General features: G+C 37.9%; 1 protein-coding gene across 8 annotated transcripts in view; it reads left to right on the top strand.

Moving 5' to 3' along the window:
- ARHGEF9 (Cdc42 guanine nucleotide exchange factor 9) overlaps positions 1–17,134 on the top strand; it is a 228,662-nt gene that overhangs the window by 127,126 nt on the left and 84,402 nt on the right. For all 8 annotated transcript variants that reach the window (XM_034653524.1, XM_034653527.1, XM_019792630.2 and 5 more), the window contains one exon: positions 7,142–7,333. In XM_034653524.1, coding sequence (XP_034509415.1) covers positions 7,142–7,333 — 192 coding nt within the window. The remainder of the gene's footprint in view (positions 1–7,141; positions 7,334–17,134) is intronic.

Genomic DNA, 17,134 nt, shown 5'->3' with positions numbered 1-17,134 from the left:
GCTGCCTTGGGAGATAGCAACCTCATTACTGTTTGTGTTCAAGCAGAAGGGCTGGGCAATTGCTGGCAGTGGATGTCGTCAAGGGAGTTTATGTGTGGATTAGGGGATGGGGGTATAGGTTTGGTGACCTACCATTTCCTTTGTAACTCTGATTTGACAACTGAGATTCTATCTCTTAATGTGACTGGAAGTAACCCTTTACTTTCTCAGAGGATGGCTCACTTTTTATTCCTCTCTGGCTGACTAGATTTGACCTTTGAAAATATTGAGGTGACATTTAGACAATATTGCTTACCCATTCTTTTCTCAGAAGCATCACACTGCTAGAGCCAGGGGTAGGCTGGCATTCTGTGACACTGCTTCAGCCCCTGTTGAACTTTTCACAGGTGCTAAGGCATCATGCTGGGACCTGAGAGAACTGGATGTTATGGCACCTCTCCTTTAGGAACTACTAAACCATTTGCAGGGAGAGGCTACTAAAGATGTTGAAGACTGTGTACCAAGCATGAGTTTAACATGTGGAGCAATGAATTCACTGGAGAATGTATATAGGTATATAAATGCATGGGGAAAAGTCAGCAAGGATTATACAAATCAATTTATAACCATGATTTCCTTAGGAAAGGTGGTAATAACTAGGATGAGAGGTGGTCAAAGGGGAACTTTCACCTTATCTAGACTATTTTAACTTTTTATTTTTTACAGAGATATATTATATGTGCCAGAAACTTACCATTTTAAAGTGGGTTTTAGTACAGTTTACCCTTGAACAACATGGGTTTAAATAGAATGGGTCCACTTATATGTGGGTTTTTAAAGATAAATATAGTACAGTACTGTAAGTGTATTTTCCTTATGATTTTCTTAATAACATTTTTTTCTCTAGCTACTTAATTGTAAAAATACAGTAAATAATACATATACAGAATATGTGTTAATCAACTGTTTATGTTATTGGTAAGGATTCTGGTCATCAGTAGGCTATTGATAGTTAAATTTTTGAAGTCAAAAGTTACCTGTGGGGGGTGCCTATGTGTGGGGAGTTGGCACCTCTAACATCTGTGTTGTTCAAGGGTCAATTGTATATTCACTGTGTGACAATCACCACTATCTATTCCAGAACATTTTCTTCACTCCCCAAAAATAACCCTGCAACCATTAGTACTAACTCCCATTTCCCCCTCCTCCTAGCCCCTGGAAACCACTAATCTGTTTTCTGTCTTTATGGATTTCTCTATCTGGGGCATTTCATATAAATGGTGTATAATATGTGATTATTTGTGTATCTGGCTTCATTTACTTAGCATGCTGTTTCTGAGGTTCATCCATATTGTATTTTATTCCTTTGTATTACTAAATAGTATTCCATTTTGTGTTTATGTGTATGTGTGTGTTCACATACATACCACATTTTGATTTATCAATTTATCAGTTGAACATTTGGATTGTTTTCACATTTTGGCTATTATGAGTAATTCTGCTATGAACATTTGTATACAAGTTTTTGTGTGAACATATATTTTCAGTTCTCGACTATATACCTAGGAGCAGAACTGCTGGGTTCCATTATATGGTAACTGTACGTTTAACTTTTTGAGAAACTGCCAAAATGTTTTCTACAGTAGTTGTACCAATTTACAGTACTACCAGGAGTGTTCATATCCTCATCAACACATTATTGTCCATTTTTTATTATAGCCATCTTATTGAGTGTGAAATAATGTCTTATTGTGATTTTGATTTGTATTTCCCTAATGGTGTTGAGCATCTTTACATGTGTTTATTGGCCATTTATATATCTTCTTTGGAAAAACGTACAGAAACTATGCCTACTTTTAAGTGGGTTATTTTCCTTTTTGTTGTTGAGTTCTGTGTATTCTGGATACTAGATCCTTATCAGATATAGTATATGCAAATATTTTCTTCCAGTCTGTGCATTGTTTCACTTTCTTGATGCTATCATTTACAAAGCAGAAGTTTTTAATTTTAATGAAGTCTATTTTTTCCACCGTTGGTTGCTTGTGTTTTAGGTGTCATATGCAAGAAAATATTGCCTGATCCAAGGTCACAAATATTTGCTTCTGTGTTTTCTTTAACGTATTTTATAATTTTAGCTTTTACATTTAGGTCTTTAATCCATTTTAAGTTAATTTTCATATATAGTGTGAGGTATGGATCCAAGTTTATTCTTTTGCATGTAGATATCAGTTGCCCCCTCACCATTTGTTGAAATGAATATATGCTACCCTTTGAATTGTTTTGGCACCTTTGAAAAATATCAATTAAGCATAACTGTTGGGTATATTTCTGTTCTGTCATCTATTTTATTGATCTTTATATCTGTTTTTGTGCCAGTACACTCACTTGGTTACTAAAGGCTTATAGTAAGTTTTGGAAGCAGGAAGTGTGAGTCCTCCAACTTTGTTCTTTTTCAAAATCATTTTGGTTTTTCTGGGTCTTTTGAATTTCTGTATGAAATTTGAATCAGCTTTTCAGTTTCTGCCAAGAAACAACCTGAGAGTTTTGATAGGGATTGTGTTGAATCTGAATCAATTTGCATAATATTACCATCTTAACAATACTAAATTTTCTGATCCATGAACATGAGATATCTTTTTATTTAGTTAGGTCTTTACTTTCAACAATGTTTTACAGTGTTCAGCGTACAAATCTTGCACTTCTTTTGTAAAATGTATTCCTGAGGATTTTGTTCTTTCTGATGCTACTTAAATGGGATTGTTTTCTCTTTTTTTCTTTTTTTTTATCGTTGTTCCCTATCATCTTTTTTTAAGCTAAATTTTATTTTATATTATTTTTTTTGATGTAAAGTTCGATGATTCATTAGTTGCATATAACACCCAGTGCGCCATGCAATACGTGCTCTCCTTACTACCCATCACCAGCCTATCCCATTCCCCCACACCCCTCCCCTCTGAAGCCCTCAGTTTGTTTTCTTAATTTTATTTTCAGAAAAAGTTGAACTTTGTATATTGATCTTATATCCTGCAACATTGCTGAATTCATTTATTAGTTATAACAGGATTTTTGTGTGTGTGGATTCCTTAGGTAAATATATATAAGATCATGTCATATATGAATAGTTTTAATTTTTCTTTCTAATCTGAATGCTTTCTTTTCTCCAATCATTCTAGCCCTCAGTACACATGTTGCATGGAAGTGATGTTTTTTCTTGATTGTAGGATGAAAGCATTCAGTCTTTCACCAATTAAGTACATTAATTATGGGTGTTCCATAAATTTCTATCAGTTGTTTGAGAAAGTTCCTTTTTATTCCTAATTTTTTTTTTTATCATGAAAAGGTGTTGGATTTTGCCAAGTTTTTTTTTTCTGTGTCTATTGAGATGATTATTTTTTCAAACCTTTATTCCATTAATATGGTGTATTACATTGACTGATTTTCATATGTTGAACCAACCTTTCATTCCTGGTATGAATTCCATCTGGTAAGGTGGATCTTTTTAAAATATATGTTCCTGGATTTGGTTTGCAAGTATTTTGTTGGGAATTTCTGCATTTCTGTTTTTTGAAAGGTTGTGAAAGATTAATGTTATTCTTTAAATATTCAGTAGACCACTAGTGATGCCATCTGGTCCTGTATTTTTTTCCCATTTAAGAAGTTTTTTTTTTAAGATTTTATTTATTTTTTTGACAGTGAGAGAGAGAGTGAGCACAAGCAGGGGGAGCAGCAGAGGGAGAGGGAGAAGCAGGCTCCTGCTGAGCAGGGAGCCTGATACAGGGCTCTATCCCAGGACCCTGAGATCATGACCTGAGCTGAAGGCAGACTCTTAACCAACTGAGCCACCCAGGCGCCCCAAGAAGTATTTAATTACTCTTTACTTATCATAGGTCTGTTCAGGTTTTCTGTTTCTTTTTCAGTCATTTTCTGTAGTTTTTATCATTTTAGGAATTTATTTCATTAGGTTATCTAATTTTTGGCATACAGTTGTTCATAGTGTTTCCGTTAATCATTTTTTAAAAATTTCTGTTAGATTGGCAGTAGTATTTACTCTTTTCCTGATTTCAATAATTTGAGTCTTCTCCTTTTTCTCTATTTTAACATTCACAAAGCAAATGTATTCCTGTATCTATTGTGTAATTAAAAAAGAAAAACAGAAAGAAAGAAAAAAGGAAGATACATATAAAATAGAAAAGCATATCAAAATGGGGATCTGGGTAAGTTGGTAATTCCCTGGCATTATTTCTCCTCTATAGGCCTAGGTTTCTTCATCAGGAAGTTGATATGTTGGTTCATTATTGCTGAAGTGGTTGAAAGCCTCTGTACTGTGTTATTTACATGATCAAGCATGGGATTAAAGACCATAGTTGGGAATATCTGTGGACAGAAAGTAGGCCAGTTTGGGAGAAGCCCAGTTTTCCTGAAGGACATGGTAGAAGCTAAGGATGGAAATGCAAATTGAAGCCAAATTATGTTAATGTTTGAATTCTACAGTGAGAGATTTGGACTTGGTAATAGGAAACTATTGAGGATTTTGGAGTGTGAGACTAGCCAATCAAAGTGATAGTCAAGGAAATTGGTCTGATAATGATATATGGGAGGGATTAGAGCTGGGAGATAACCCAGGGAAATCACTTAGGGAGTGGGGGCCAATACAGTGGGAATGAAATAGGAAGAGATGAGGACCAGACATATTCTCTGATTTGGAAAGCACTCCCTGGAACTGCTGAGGCAGGAGGGAGGGAGGAGTTAGTAGTCTTGCTCATCCTTGTGTCTCTCATAGTTAGTCATGAGGCAAAGGATAGGTCCAAAATAGATTTTTGTTAAATTGAATTGCATTAACCCAGCTTTGCTTAGAGTTCAATAAAGGCTAAGGAAAATAGTCTTTAAGTACTCTGAGAGGACTTCCAGGAAAGTCTTCCAACTTGCCCGGCTCTAGACATTGCCTGTCTGCACTACACTTCCACAGATACCCTGTTCTTCTTCCTGCTGGAACTGTTCCAGAGAGTCATCTCATTCCAGCCATCTAAAAGCCAATATTTTGAATTGACTTGCCTTAAACTCCTGATAAGAAAAGAAATGTTTGTTTCCTTTTAAATCTCTTAAAGGCCTGCCTATGGTACCCTTTTTATAGCAGAGCTTAGCTTACTTTGTGAAAAGCTGGGAAAAGCTAATGGATTATTATAGGATGAGGCTTTTATTGTTTCACATAGATGACATCATGTATATGATGTGCTTGCTTCAATGCCTTTGAATCACGTTTTTGAACAGATCTGTTCCTTGACTAATCATCCCTCATCATCGCCTATTGATTGTATTAAAGAGCAGCTGTTAGCATATTGAAGACACAAAATTGACCTTTGAAAGATGGAAAGAAATTTCCAATAGAACATTTGTAGAGGATGATAGGTTCTGAATGGAGATACATTTTTGCACATTTGGCTGTGTATGCAAAGTGCATTAAAATGAAGTGAGCCTCACTTGCTTTGGCCTTTGGCAAATAAGTAGACTATATGCGGGTGACATTTCTAGGTTTGCTGGGTGGTAACCATACCCCCCATCCTCTGTGAGGCAAAAAGAGAGGGGAGAATACACCGAGTTGAGAAATAACTGCTATTCCTCTAGCTCCACCCCAAAGCCTCTGTCCTTCTAAGGCCACTCACCAACAGGCCTTTCTGGTGGCAGAAAGAGTGATGCATCTAAATTGTTGATCTCAGCTTCTGGAGGCAAGAAAGTGGAGAATGCTGGCAGGGGGTATGGAAAGGAAAGATGAATTGTTGATTAAAGCTGTTAAGACAACTGACAAGCTCTTTGGCTAATTCCCCTGGCAGATTTTACCACTCTTCCTAAGGTTCCACCCTTCCCTTTTTCCCTGACCCCCTAGCCTTCCTCCTTCCTTGGACTGGGGTGAAATGATCCGTCTCCCTGATTTAAGCTGTCATCCCAGATCCAGAAACATCTCACTCAGCCTCCCCAAAGGAGGTTTTCCTGCATCCCTTTGCCTTCATATGTTGGAATGTATAGTTTAAACATTTACCAACTGTATCCATTTCTGATGATTCTGATAATTCTCAGCTCACCTTGGCCCAAACCTTTCCCTATTCTTTTCCTGTTTTCCTTAGAACCAGAGGTGCAGAGGTGCTAGTACAGTGGTTAAGAGCACAGGCTTTGAAGTCAGACCACCTGGTTCCTACCCCAGCTTTTCTGCTTTCCTAACTGTGTGACTTGGGACAAATTCCTTAATTTTTTCTGAGCCTCAGTCTCCTCTTCTTTGAAATAGAGGTAATAATGGTACATGGCTAGCAGGACTGAGTAATACAGTTCATTGAAAGCTCTTAGAGTGGTGATTGCTGTATAGTAAGCGCTCAATCAGCTGTTGTTGTTATGTGGTGTGGGGACATTCTATCATCTCTGCTCCAACATTGAAGATATAGAGATCTTTACATACCCAAGGGACTTTACAAATTTTAATTATTATTTGTATATCTTTTGATGTAAATTAACACCGAAGGTCCTGTTTTCAGGATGCCCCCACTCCAGTATCCAAATTTGGTCTTCATGCTCATAGGTGTTGTGTTTGATCCAGCTGTGGCATATGCCCGAGATACATAGCTTAGTCTGTTTTCTTTTTTTTTAAAATCCAGCTGTGCTACCTAGATATGCTCAAGCACAAATGAGTTCTGTTTGGGGCACCTGGGTGGCTCAGTCAATTAAGTGTCTGCCTTCAGCTCAGGTCATGATCTTGAGGTCCTGGGATCGAGCCCCACATCAGGCTTCCTGCTCAGTGGTGACTCTGTTTGTCCCCCTCACTCTGTGCTCTCTCTCTCTCTCACTCTCTCTCAAATTAGAAAAAAAAGATGAGTTCTGTCTGCCATAACTCTTTTCTCGTCTGAAATCTTAGACAAGAATACTCTCAGAGATGATTTAGTTTTATCCTTCTGCATCCTCCATTTTACAGATAGGTCATCAGAGGCCTAGAGAGGATTAAAATCATACATAAAGCCAGCAAGCCACCCTAGAGCCAAGCCTGGAATTCAATTTACAGGGGCCTCTGGTTGAATGTTCTCTGAATACTTGAAGATTTAGTTTATCCTTTTTTTACTTGGCTAGAAACTTTTCAAAGAAGGAAATTACTCTATTATTATTCTTCTGCCTGCTTCCACAGCTCTGGGTGAACCAGGAGGATGGGGTGGAGGAAGGGCCCAGTGATGTGCAGAATGGGCACCTGGACCCCAACTCAGACTGCCTCTGTCTGGGCCGGCCACTACAGAACCGGGACCAGATGCGAGCCAATGTCATCAATGAGATCATGAGCACCGAGCGTCATTACATCAAGCACCTCAAGGACATTTGTGAGGTAGGCCCAGCTATGATAGTATATGTGGGGGCGCCCAGGGTGGGGTAGAGGGCATTTTCATGAAGAACCAACAACTCTCCTGAGTTGTACCTGTGACAGTCCCAAGATATTGGAAAGAGCAGCTTGATTGGCCTCCTATATTCTGCTCAGTGGGTAAAACAGTTCCCTTGGAGCTTCTCAGTCCCTATCAGTTTCTCTTTTTCTGTCTAACTTTCATCTTTCATCTTCATATTCCTTCTCTCTCTATCTTTACCTGCTTTCCTCCCTCCATCTTCCCTTCCCTGAATCTCTACCCCTATCCTTTTGGCTTCTGATTTGGTTGTTGGCACACCATGTAAAGGCCTGACCTCGTTCATTAAAGCACAAACACATCTCCCTTCCAACTCAGTGGTTCACAAACTTGAATGTGCATCAGAATTCCTGGAGTGGCTTGTTGAACATGCAGGTTCCAGCCCCCTCTGCCTCTCCAAAGTTGTGAAATCTCAGTCTTGGGTAAACCAAGGCATCTCTATGTTTAACAGGCATTCCTGGTGAAACTGATGCTGTTGGTCCTCTTCCTTAACTTGAAGAATACTGGTTTTTGGTTTGAGGAGAAAAGCGCTTAGGGGAAGGAATCTATTGAAGATAAAAACTGAGTGGATAAGTCTCAGGTCCTTCAGCATGCCACTTTGCTCTCCAGGAGCTGTGGCTCCACATTCCCTAACTCTATCCCTTCCATCTTTCTAACCTGAGTAAGAATGAGAGCCCTTTTTCTCATACTCTCTTGAGCTCATGAGACAAGTTGACATTTTCAAAGGGCATTTTCCTAAACAGTTTGGGAATACCAGTGGGAAATGGAGGAAATAATGTTTTAAAAAAGATCTCTCTCTCTCTCTCTCTCTCTCTCTCTCTCAGACACACACACACACACACATACACACACACACACACAATAGCATTCTGCCTGACCCAGGGAAAACTCTACTTTGAATATGTTTATCCCCTTCTTTCCAGATGAGGGGTCAGGTCCTACTTTCTGTCCCCTAAATGTTATTGAGTGAGGTCAGGGCCCACTCTGGAATCAGTAATACAGCTTTAACACTTTTTAAAGTTCTTGTTTCTTTAGAATATTGTTACCCAATAGAATTTCCTGCAGTGATAAAATACATCTGCATTCTCCAATGGTACCCACTAGCCAGCCTTCTGTGGCTATTGAGTGGTTGAGATGTGGCTAGTATGATTGAGAAATGAGATTTTAAATTTTACTTAATTTTAATTTAAGTAGACACATGACTAAATGGCACCCACATTGGACAGTGTGGATCTAGAAAGATCAAGGCCAAGGGCTATGGGCTTTAACTTTCTTCACTGAACTCAGTTTTTCATCCCTTCCAGGAAGGTTAAAGGTTATCCCCACTACCCCCTCCATGAGGCAGTAGAGTGGAAAGAACAAGGGCTGTGGGGACATGGAATGCTGGCTTTCCCATCCTAACTTAGTCACTTAGGGACCCTGTGGCCTTGAAGTTGTCCCTTAACTCCTCTGACTTTTGATTTTTCTAATTTGTCCAGTGGGCCTCATTACACCAAACTCTTAAGTTTGCTGATAAAACTAAGTAAACATAATTTTATAATTATTTGTAAAAAGGTAGTTTTCCTTTCCTTTCCTTTTCATCTATTCACCCAACCATCCATGTCTCTCTTTTATCTTTTTCTATTCTTACCTCCATACAAATAGCTGAAAATTACCGTCTGAAGTGTGCTATGTGGTACTGGGCATCAAACCACTGACATGTCATTCATTCAGTAAATATATAATAGAGTTCTGCTCCATGCCAGGCTTGGACATAGCTTCTACCCTCAAAGTATTCTGCCCCAGATTGGCATCTGAATCACCTGGGAGCTTGTTAGAAATACAGAATCTTTAGCTCTGCTCCAGACCTACCAAGTACAATTCTGCATTTTAACAAGGTTCCTTTTTGACTTATATCATATATTAAAGTTTGAGGAGTACTGTTATAAAGTGGTAGCTGTCTTCTAATGTCATAGGGTCTGTAATGTAAGTACAGTCTGTTCTTTACCTGACAACAAAGGGATGCTATCAAGATCTAATTGGGTCATATTACTCCTCTGCTCAAAAGCATCTGATGGCTGACAACCTCTCCTTGAGTAAAAGCCAAGTTCTACTATTATTTACAAAGTCCTGGGTGATCAACCTATTCTTACCTCTATGACTTCCTCTCCTTCACCTTTCCCATATTCTGACCCTACTCCAGAAACTCTGGTCTCTTGCTATTCCTAAAAAAATGTCCAGCATCCCCCTTCCACAGACTTTGTTCTGGCTTTCCTCTCTGCCTGGAGCACTCCTGCCCCAGATACCTTCATGGCTCCCACCTTCATCTCCTTCAAGTCTTTACTCAGATACCACCTTATCCTTGAGATCTTCCCTAAACTTTCTATTTTAAAATTGTAATTGCACTGTCTCTCCCTCTTTTCTGCTTTATTTTCCTCTATTGCACTTATTGCTACCTGACATATTATATGTTTTGCTTATATGTTTTCTTAATTGTTCTTCTCTCCTACTAGAATGTAAATTGCATGAGGGGCAGGGGATTTTACTTGTTAATTTACTGATATATCCCTAATACCTAGCACAGTTCCTGGCACATAGTGCATGCTCAGTAAATATTGTTGAAAGTTAGAATTAAATACAAGTGCTCACATGCATGTATTAACTTTGGCAAAGTATATTCACATCTTATGCCATGTCATTTTCAGACAGGGTGGAGGTTATTAGTGTTATTTCTATTTTCTAGATTAACAGACTTGAATCTCAAAGAGACAAAATGACCTTCTCAAAGTTCTTTCAGGCACTGGCCCAGTGAGAGTCCTTTAGTCTTAGAAGGATCTTCTGTTCTCAACTCCCATACATCTTAGCCTCTTCTTATAGGGCACAGGATCAAGACAGCAATAGAAGTATTCATCTTTCCAGAACAGAGAGTGCTATATCCCTACTTTGAGAACTTGCCCAATCCAGCCAAACCAAGTAAAGCTTTTGTTGGTGATCTGCTGGTTCCATATTTCTCAGTTATTGTTCGTGCTGAAGTTAAGTGTTTAAATGGGAAGAATCTTTTTGTCCCATCCTGCCATCACAGTGTCCGAGGGCTTAGCTAGAACAAAAGAAGGATGGAGAAATCTGTGTCTAGCTGGACCAGACGACAGTATTTTAGCCCAGGATTGTGTCATCTCTAAACCAAAAGTTGTAAGTAATGATATGGTTTATCATAGAGAATACCAGACTCAGAATTGGAAGTCCCAGTTTCGGGACCCACCTTGGTCACTGACTGGCTGAGGAATCTCAGCTGAATGCTTTCCATCATGGGCCTTGTTCCTCAACTCTAAAATGAGTAGACTGGAAGATTTGCTCTGTAAGTGCTGTCTGTAATAGTGATCCAGGTTACTTTTGCATTTTCTGCTGTTTTCTTCTTGGTCCCATGAAGGTACGTCTTACTCAAGCATAACTGTGTTAACATCAGGCATGGATGTGTTCATATGGTGTATGTACTCTTTCTGAAAATTAAGGGAGACCTCTAAATTCTTCCTAATCTTGTGCTTTTGAAAACACTATATTCAGTATTAAAAAAGTCACCATCTATTAAAAACTATACATATACATACAGATATATTTATTTTCATATGTTTACTCTATTTAATCTATATGTCTATAATATATGTGGCATATATGAATACATAGGATATATATCATATATTATGATTGTATAATATAATATTATAGATTATATCTATCATATATATCACAAATATATTTACTCCTGGGAACAGAAAATGCTTTACAAGCATCTAAGTTACAATACCTTTATTTTACAAATAAGAAAATAGGAAATAAAGTATTTTTGATCAAAGTCATTCAGTGAGGCCAGTAAGATAAAAGATCTTTTTTAATGAGTTCTTTGCAAAAGATGACATTTTTTCTTTCTAAATTCAGACAGTGGGATAAAATAGCCTTGGTTCAGTTCTAGGTCACCTTACACTTGGTGGTATTACCTCTTACAACCTTAGAACTTACAGTATAATCAGGGAAACTGAGACAACAGGGTAAGCAAAGCTAAAGATGCCTTATAAAGTTGCCTAGTATGCCTCTCTTAAGGAGGATAATCTCAGTCATACCATACCTGCAAAATAAATTCTATTCTTACATGCCTCCAGAGAAGCTGGACTAGCTTTCCTCAGTCATTTGTATTAGTGTCTCATGCCCTTCAACTTTAAGAAATTCTTCCTTAGGTCTAATTGAGTTTATCATGTTATATCTTCAAGTGATTTCCATTTGATATGCTTAAGCCTGGGGTTTCCAAACTAATTACCCATTTGGGTTTTCCTTTCTGTGAATTACCTATCCTGATGCTTCCCAATTGTCTTTTCATCTCTGTGTATGTAGAGTAAATAACGCATTGTAAAATGGTAATATTTGTATAGCATACTAAGTTATAGGGATAAGGCAGCTCAGCAGCTTGAAGCGACCATCCCAGGGGTTTCTGGCTGCCCTATGCCCTATGTATTCAACTGGTATCACCTGGACACCCCAGGCTCTCTTCCTGTCCTTTGCCCATTCTTCTGTAGTTTCTTATATATTTTGTTTTTTTGGTGATTTACAGTATTTCCTTGTATATTCCAGGTATTAATCCCTTGTCAGTTTTCCATGTTGCAATACCTTCTTCCTATTTTCCTCTTTTTCTTTTTTAATTGTTTTATTTCATTTGAAGAAAGGATTCCCGGCCTAAAAAGGGAAAAAAAGGAAAAGAAAAAAAAAGCAACAGTATAAACATTCTGCTTCTAATTTAGCTTTTATCATCATTAACATGAAAAGAGCTAGTCATTTTGCAGTTAATCGACATATATTTATTGAGCAGCAACTATATTCCAGGTACTGTTAAACTCTGGGATTAAATCCCCTGTCAAGTCTCAGGCTTCCACACAAAACAATATGTGAAATCTCTGGAAAGTCAGAGCTGGAAGGGGCCCTGGAACTCTTTTCCAATATATGTATTTTAGAGATAGAGACACTGAGGTCCAGACTTGTGCAGGCCTTTCCCTAAAGGAATTCCCAAACCCTAGGTAATCCAGAGGTTCTTTGGTCCATTTTACTTCCCTGCAGTCTTTGGGATCTTCCCTGGATATAATGGCTATGGTTAGTATCCCACATCAAGGCAATAATTTTAAATCAATGCACTAGATCGAACCTTTTATTTTATTTTTTATTTTTTATAATAATTTTCTGTTGGTTTTTGATGTACTGTTCCATGATTAATATTGCATGGAGCACAGGGTGTTATATGCAAACAAAAAATAGATCGAGCCTTTTAGATCAACTCTTGTGGGTTTAAGAACCGAGTGAAATAGATAGGCAACCTTCCTTAACTGTTACTATGGCAATGCCAGGCTAATTTATACCAATTGTGATTGATTTGATAAACTCCCATGGTACTCTTAACTACTCTGTGGTCTGCCTTCTCACCCATGCTTATTTTACTCCTAGAAGGCAGAAGTGAGGCTCTCAGATACTGCCTCTGTTCAGTCAGTTCACACTACTGCCATATCACCGTATTCTTTCCTACCATTCCATGGGGTAGCATCTGACAGCATTTTGAAGCATGCTTGGCATTACAGCCACAGACCCCTTTTTCTCCTTCTGCCCTGTGTTATTTTTCAGGCCCCTGTCTACCCTGCTTACTGCCCTCTGACTTTACTATTTTCATCATTCTCTTCTGAAAACAGGGCTCACAATTAAAAGCTGCTCTCCTGCAGTGGTGTAACATTTTCCTATTACTTTTCTCATTCTGTCCTCTCAATCTGTTTATTTTTTCAACTCCAACATAAACTGGCATTAGCTTTTTTAAAAATTATATTATTTTCAGTTAGCAAACATATAGTACATCATTAGTTTTTTATGTACTGTTCAATGATTCATTAGTTGTGTACAACACCCAGTGCTCGTCACAACACGTGCCCTCCTTAATACCCATCACCCAGTTACCCCATCTGCCCACCCACCTCCCTTTCCACAACGCTGAGCTTGTTTCCCAAAGTCAAGAATCTCTCATAGTTTGTATCCCTTTCTGATTTCTTTCTGTTCAGTTTTCCCTCCCTTCCCCTATGATCCTCTGTGCTGTTTCTTATGTTCCACATATGAGTGAAACCATATGATAATTGTTCTCTTCTTGACTTATTTCACTTAGCATAATCCCCTCCACATCCATCCATGTTGCTACAAATGTTGGGTAATCGTTCTTTCTGATGGCTGAGTAATATTCCATTGTATATATGGACCACATCTTCTTTATCCATTCGTCTGTTGAAGGGCATCTTTTTTTTAATTTTATTATTATATTATGTTAGTCACCATACAATACATCCCCGGATTCCGATGCAAAGTTCGATGCTTCATTAGTTGCGTATAACACCCAGTGCACCATGCAATACGTGCCCTCCTTACTACCCATCACCAGTCTATCCCATTCCCCCACCCCCTCCCCTCTGAAGTTGAAAGGCATCTTGTCTGCTTCCACAGTTCGGCTATTGTGGACAATGCTGCTATGAACATTGGGGTGCATGTGCCCCTTCTTTTCACTACATCTGTATCTTTGGGGTAAATACCCAGTAGTGCAATTGCTGGGTCCTAGGGTAGCTCTATTTTTAACTTGTTGAGGAAGCTCCACACTGTTTTCCACAGTGGCTGTACCAACTTGCATTCCCACTAACAGTGTAAGAGGGTTCCCCTTTCTCCACATCCATGCCAACATTTGTTGTTCCCTGTTTGTTAATTTTAGCCATTCTAAGTGGTGTAAGGTGGTATTTTATTGTGGTTTTGATTTGTATTTCCCTGATGGCTAGGGATGTTAAACATTTTTTCATGTATCCGTTAGCCATTTGTATGTCTTCTTTGGAGAAGTGTTCATGTCTTCTGCCCATTTCTTGACTGGATTATTTGTTTTTTTGGTGTTGAGTTTGATAAGTTATTTATAGATATCTGTTATGTCACTTACATATATCTTCTCCCATTCCATAGTCTTTTAGTTTTGTTTACTGTTTCCTTTGCTATGCAGAAGCTTTTTATCTTGATGAAGTCCCAGTAGTTCATTTTTGCTTTTCTTTCCCTTGCCTTTGGAGATGTGTCTAGCAAGAAGTTGCTGTGGCCGAGGCCAAAGAGATTGCTGCCTGTGTTCTCCTTTAGGATTTTGAAGAATTCCTGTCTCACATTTAGGTATTTCATCCATTTTGAGTTTACCTTTGTGTGTGGTGTAAGAAAGTGGTCCGGTTTCATTCTTCCACATGTAGCTGTCCAATTTTCCCAACGCGATTTGTTGAAGAGACTATCTTTTCCATTAGATATTCTTTCCTGCTTTGTCAAAGATATGTTGACCATACAGTTAAGGGTCCATTTCTGCATTTTCTATTCTGTTCCCTTGACCTATGTGTCCATTTTTGTGCCAGTACCATACTGTCTTTATGATTACAGCTTTGTAATGCAGCTTGAAATCCGGAATTGTGATGTCACCATCTTCAATTTTCTTTTTCAACATTACTTTGATTATGTGGGGGCTTTTCTGAATCCATACAAATTTTAGGATTATTTGTTCCAGCTCTGAAAAATGCTGATGATATTTTGATAGGGATTGCATTGAATGTGTAGATTTCTTTGGGTAGCATAGGCATTTTAACAATATTTGTTCTTCCAATCTGTGAGCATAAAATGTTTTTCCATTTCTTTGTGTCTTCCTCAATTTCATTAATAAGTATTGTATGACTTTCAGAATAGACATCCTTTACCTCTTTGATTAGGTTTATTCCTAGATATATTATGGTTTTTGGTGCAATTGAAAATAGGATTAATTCCTTGATTTCTCTTTCTTCTGCTTCATTTTTAGTGTATAGAAACTCTACTGACCTCTGTGCATTGAATTTATATCCTGCAACTTTGCTGAATTCCTATGTCAGTTGTAACAGTTTTGGTGGAGTCTTTGGGTTTTCTATAATGTCATCTGCAAGGAGTGAGAGTTTGACTACTTTGCCAGTTTGGATGCCTTTTATTTCCTTTTGTTGTCTGATTGTGTAGGCTAGGACTTCTAGTACTATGCTGAACAACATTGGTGAGAGTGGACATCCCTGTTATGTTCCTGACCTTAAGGGAAAGCTCTTAGTTTTACCCTGCTCAGGATGATATTCACTGTTTTTTTTTCCTAGATGGCTTTTATGATATTGAGGTATGTTCCCTCTCTCCCTAGATAGTGGAGAGTTTTTATCAAGAAAGAGTAGCTTTTTCTGCATCTACCAAGAGGATCATATGATTCTTATCCTTTCTTTTATTACTTTTGTGTATCACATTGATTGATTTGTGGATGTTGAACCAACCTTGCAGCCCAGGAATAAATCCCACTTGGTCGTAGTGAATAATTATTTTAGTGTACTGTTGGATACTATTAGCCAGTTAGTATCTTGGTGAGAATTTTGGCATCCATGGTCCTCAAGGATATTGGTCTGTAATTCTCCTTTTGGTAGGTTCTTTAGTTTTGGGATCAAGGTAATGCTGGCCTTGTAGAATGAGTTTGGAAGTTTCCTTCCGTTTCTATTTTTTGAAACAATTTCAGAAGAGCACATATTAATTATTCTTTAAATGTTTGTATATGTTTATATGTGTTTATGTGTTTATAAATTTAGTAGTTTATGTGTTTCCATAAATGCATCCGTTTCTTCCAGATTGCCTAATTTGTTAGCATATAGTTGCTGATAAAATGTTCTTAAAACTGTATTTCCTTGGTGTTGGCCATGATCTCTCCCACTTTCATTCATGATTTTATTAATTTCGGTCCTTTCTCTTTTCTTTTGGATAAGTCTGGCACAGATTTATTGATTTTATTAATTCGTCCAAAGAACCAGCTTCTAGTTTCGTTGATCTGTTCTTCTGGTTTCTATTTCATTGATTTCTGCTCTAATCTTTATTATTTCTCTTCTTCTGCTTGATTTAGACTTTATTTGCTGTTCTTTCTCCAGGTCATTTAAGGGTAAGTTTAGCTTTTTTTTTCCCTCTTTTTTTTTAATATTTTTTTATTATATTATGTTGGTCACCATACAGTACATCCCTGGTTTTTGATGTAAAGTTCGATGATTCATTAGTTGCATATAACACCCAGTGCACCATGCAATACGTGCCTTCCTTGCTACCCATCACCAGCCTATCACATTCCCCCACCCCCCTCCCCTCTGAAGCCCATAGTTTGTTTCTCATATTTGAGATTTTTCTAAATTTTGAGAGAGCCTTGTATTGCAATGTACTTTCATCTTAGGAATGCCTTTGCTGTATCCCAGAGGTTTTGAAGGGATGTGTTTTCATTCTCATTAGTTTCCATAATTCTTTAAATTCTTCTTTAATTTCCTGGTTGATACATTCATTGTTAATAGGATGCTCTTTGATCTATAAGTGTTTGAGTTCCTTCTAAATTTCCTCTTGTGATTGAGTTCAAGATTCAAAGCACTGTGGTCTGAAAATATGCATGGAATAATCTCAGTGTTTTGGTATCAGTTGAGACCTGATTTGTGACCCAGTATGTGATCTATTCTGGAGAAAGTTCCAAGTGCACTTGAGAAAAATGAATGTTCTGCTGATTTAGGATGGAATATTATGTATATATCTGTGAAGTCCATCTGGTCCAGTATATCATTCAAAGCCTTTATTTCTTGTGTGCGTGTGTGTGTGTGTGTGTGTGTGTCTGTGTGTGAGATGTGTCTTTTATTTATTTTTTCCTTTTTTTA

This window comes from Ailuropoda melanoleuca, unplaced genomic scaffold (assembly GCF_002007445.2).
Source record: "Ailuropoda melanoleuca isolate Jingjing unplaced genomic scaffold, ASM200744v2 unplaced-scaffold9607, whole genome shotgun sequence".
Classification (NCBI taxonomy): domain Eukaryota; kingdom Metazoa; phylum Chordata; class Mammalia; order Carnivora; family Ursidae; genus Ailuropoda; species Ailuropoda melanoleuca.
Note: the sequence above shows the minus strand (reverse complement) of the source record. Positions and strands in the feature narration are given on the sequence as shown.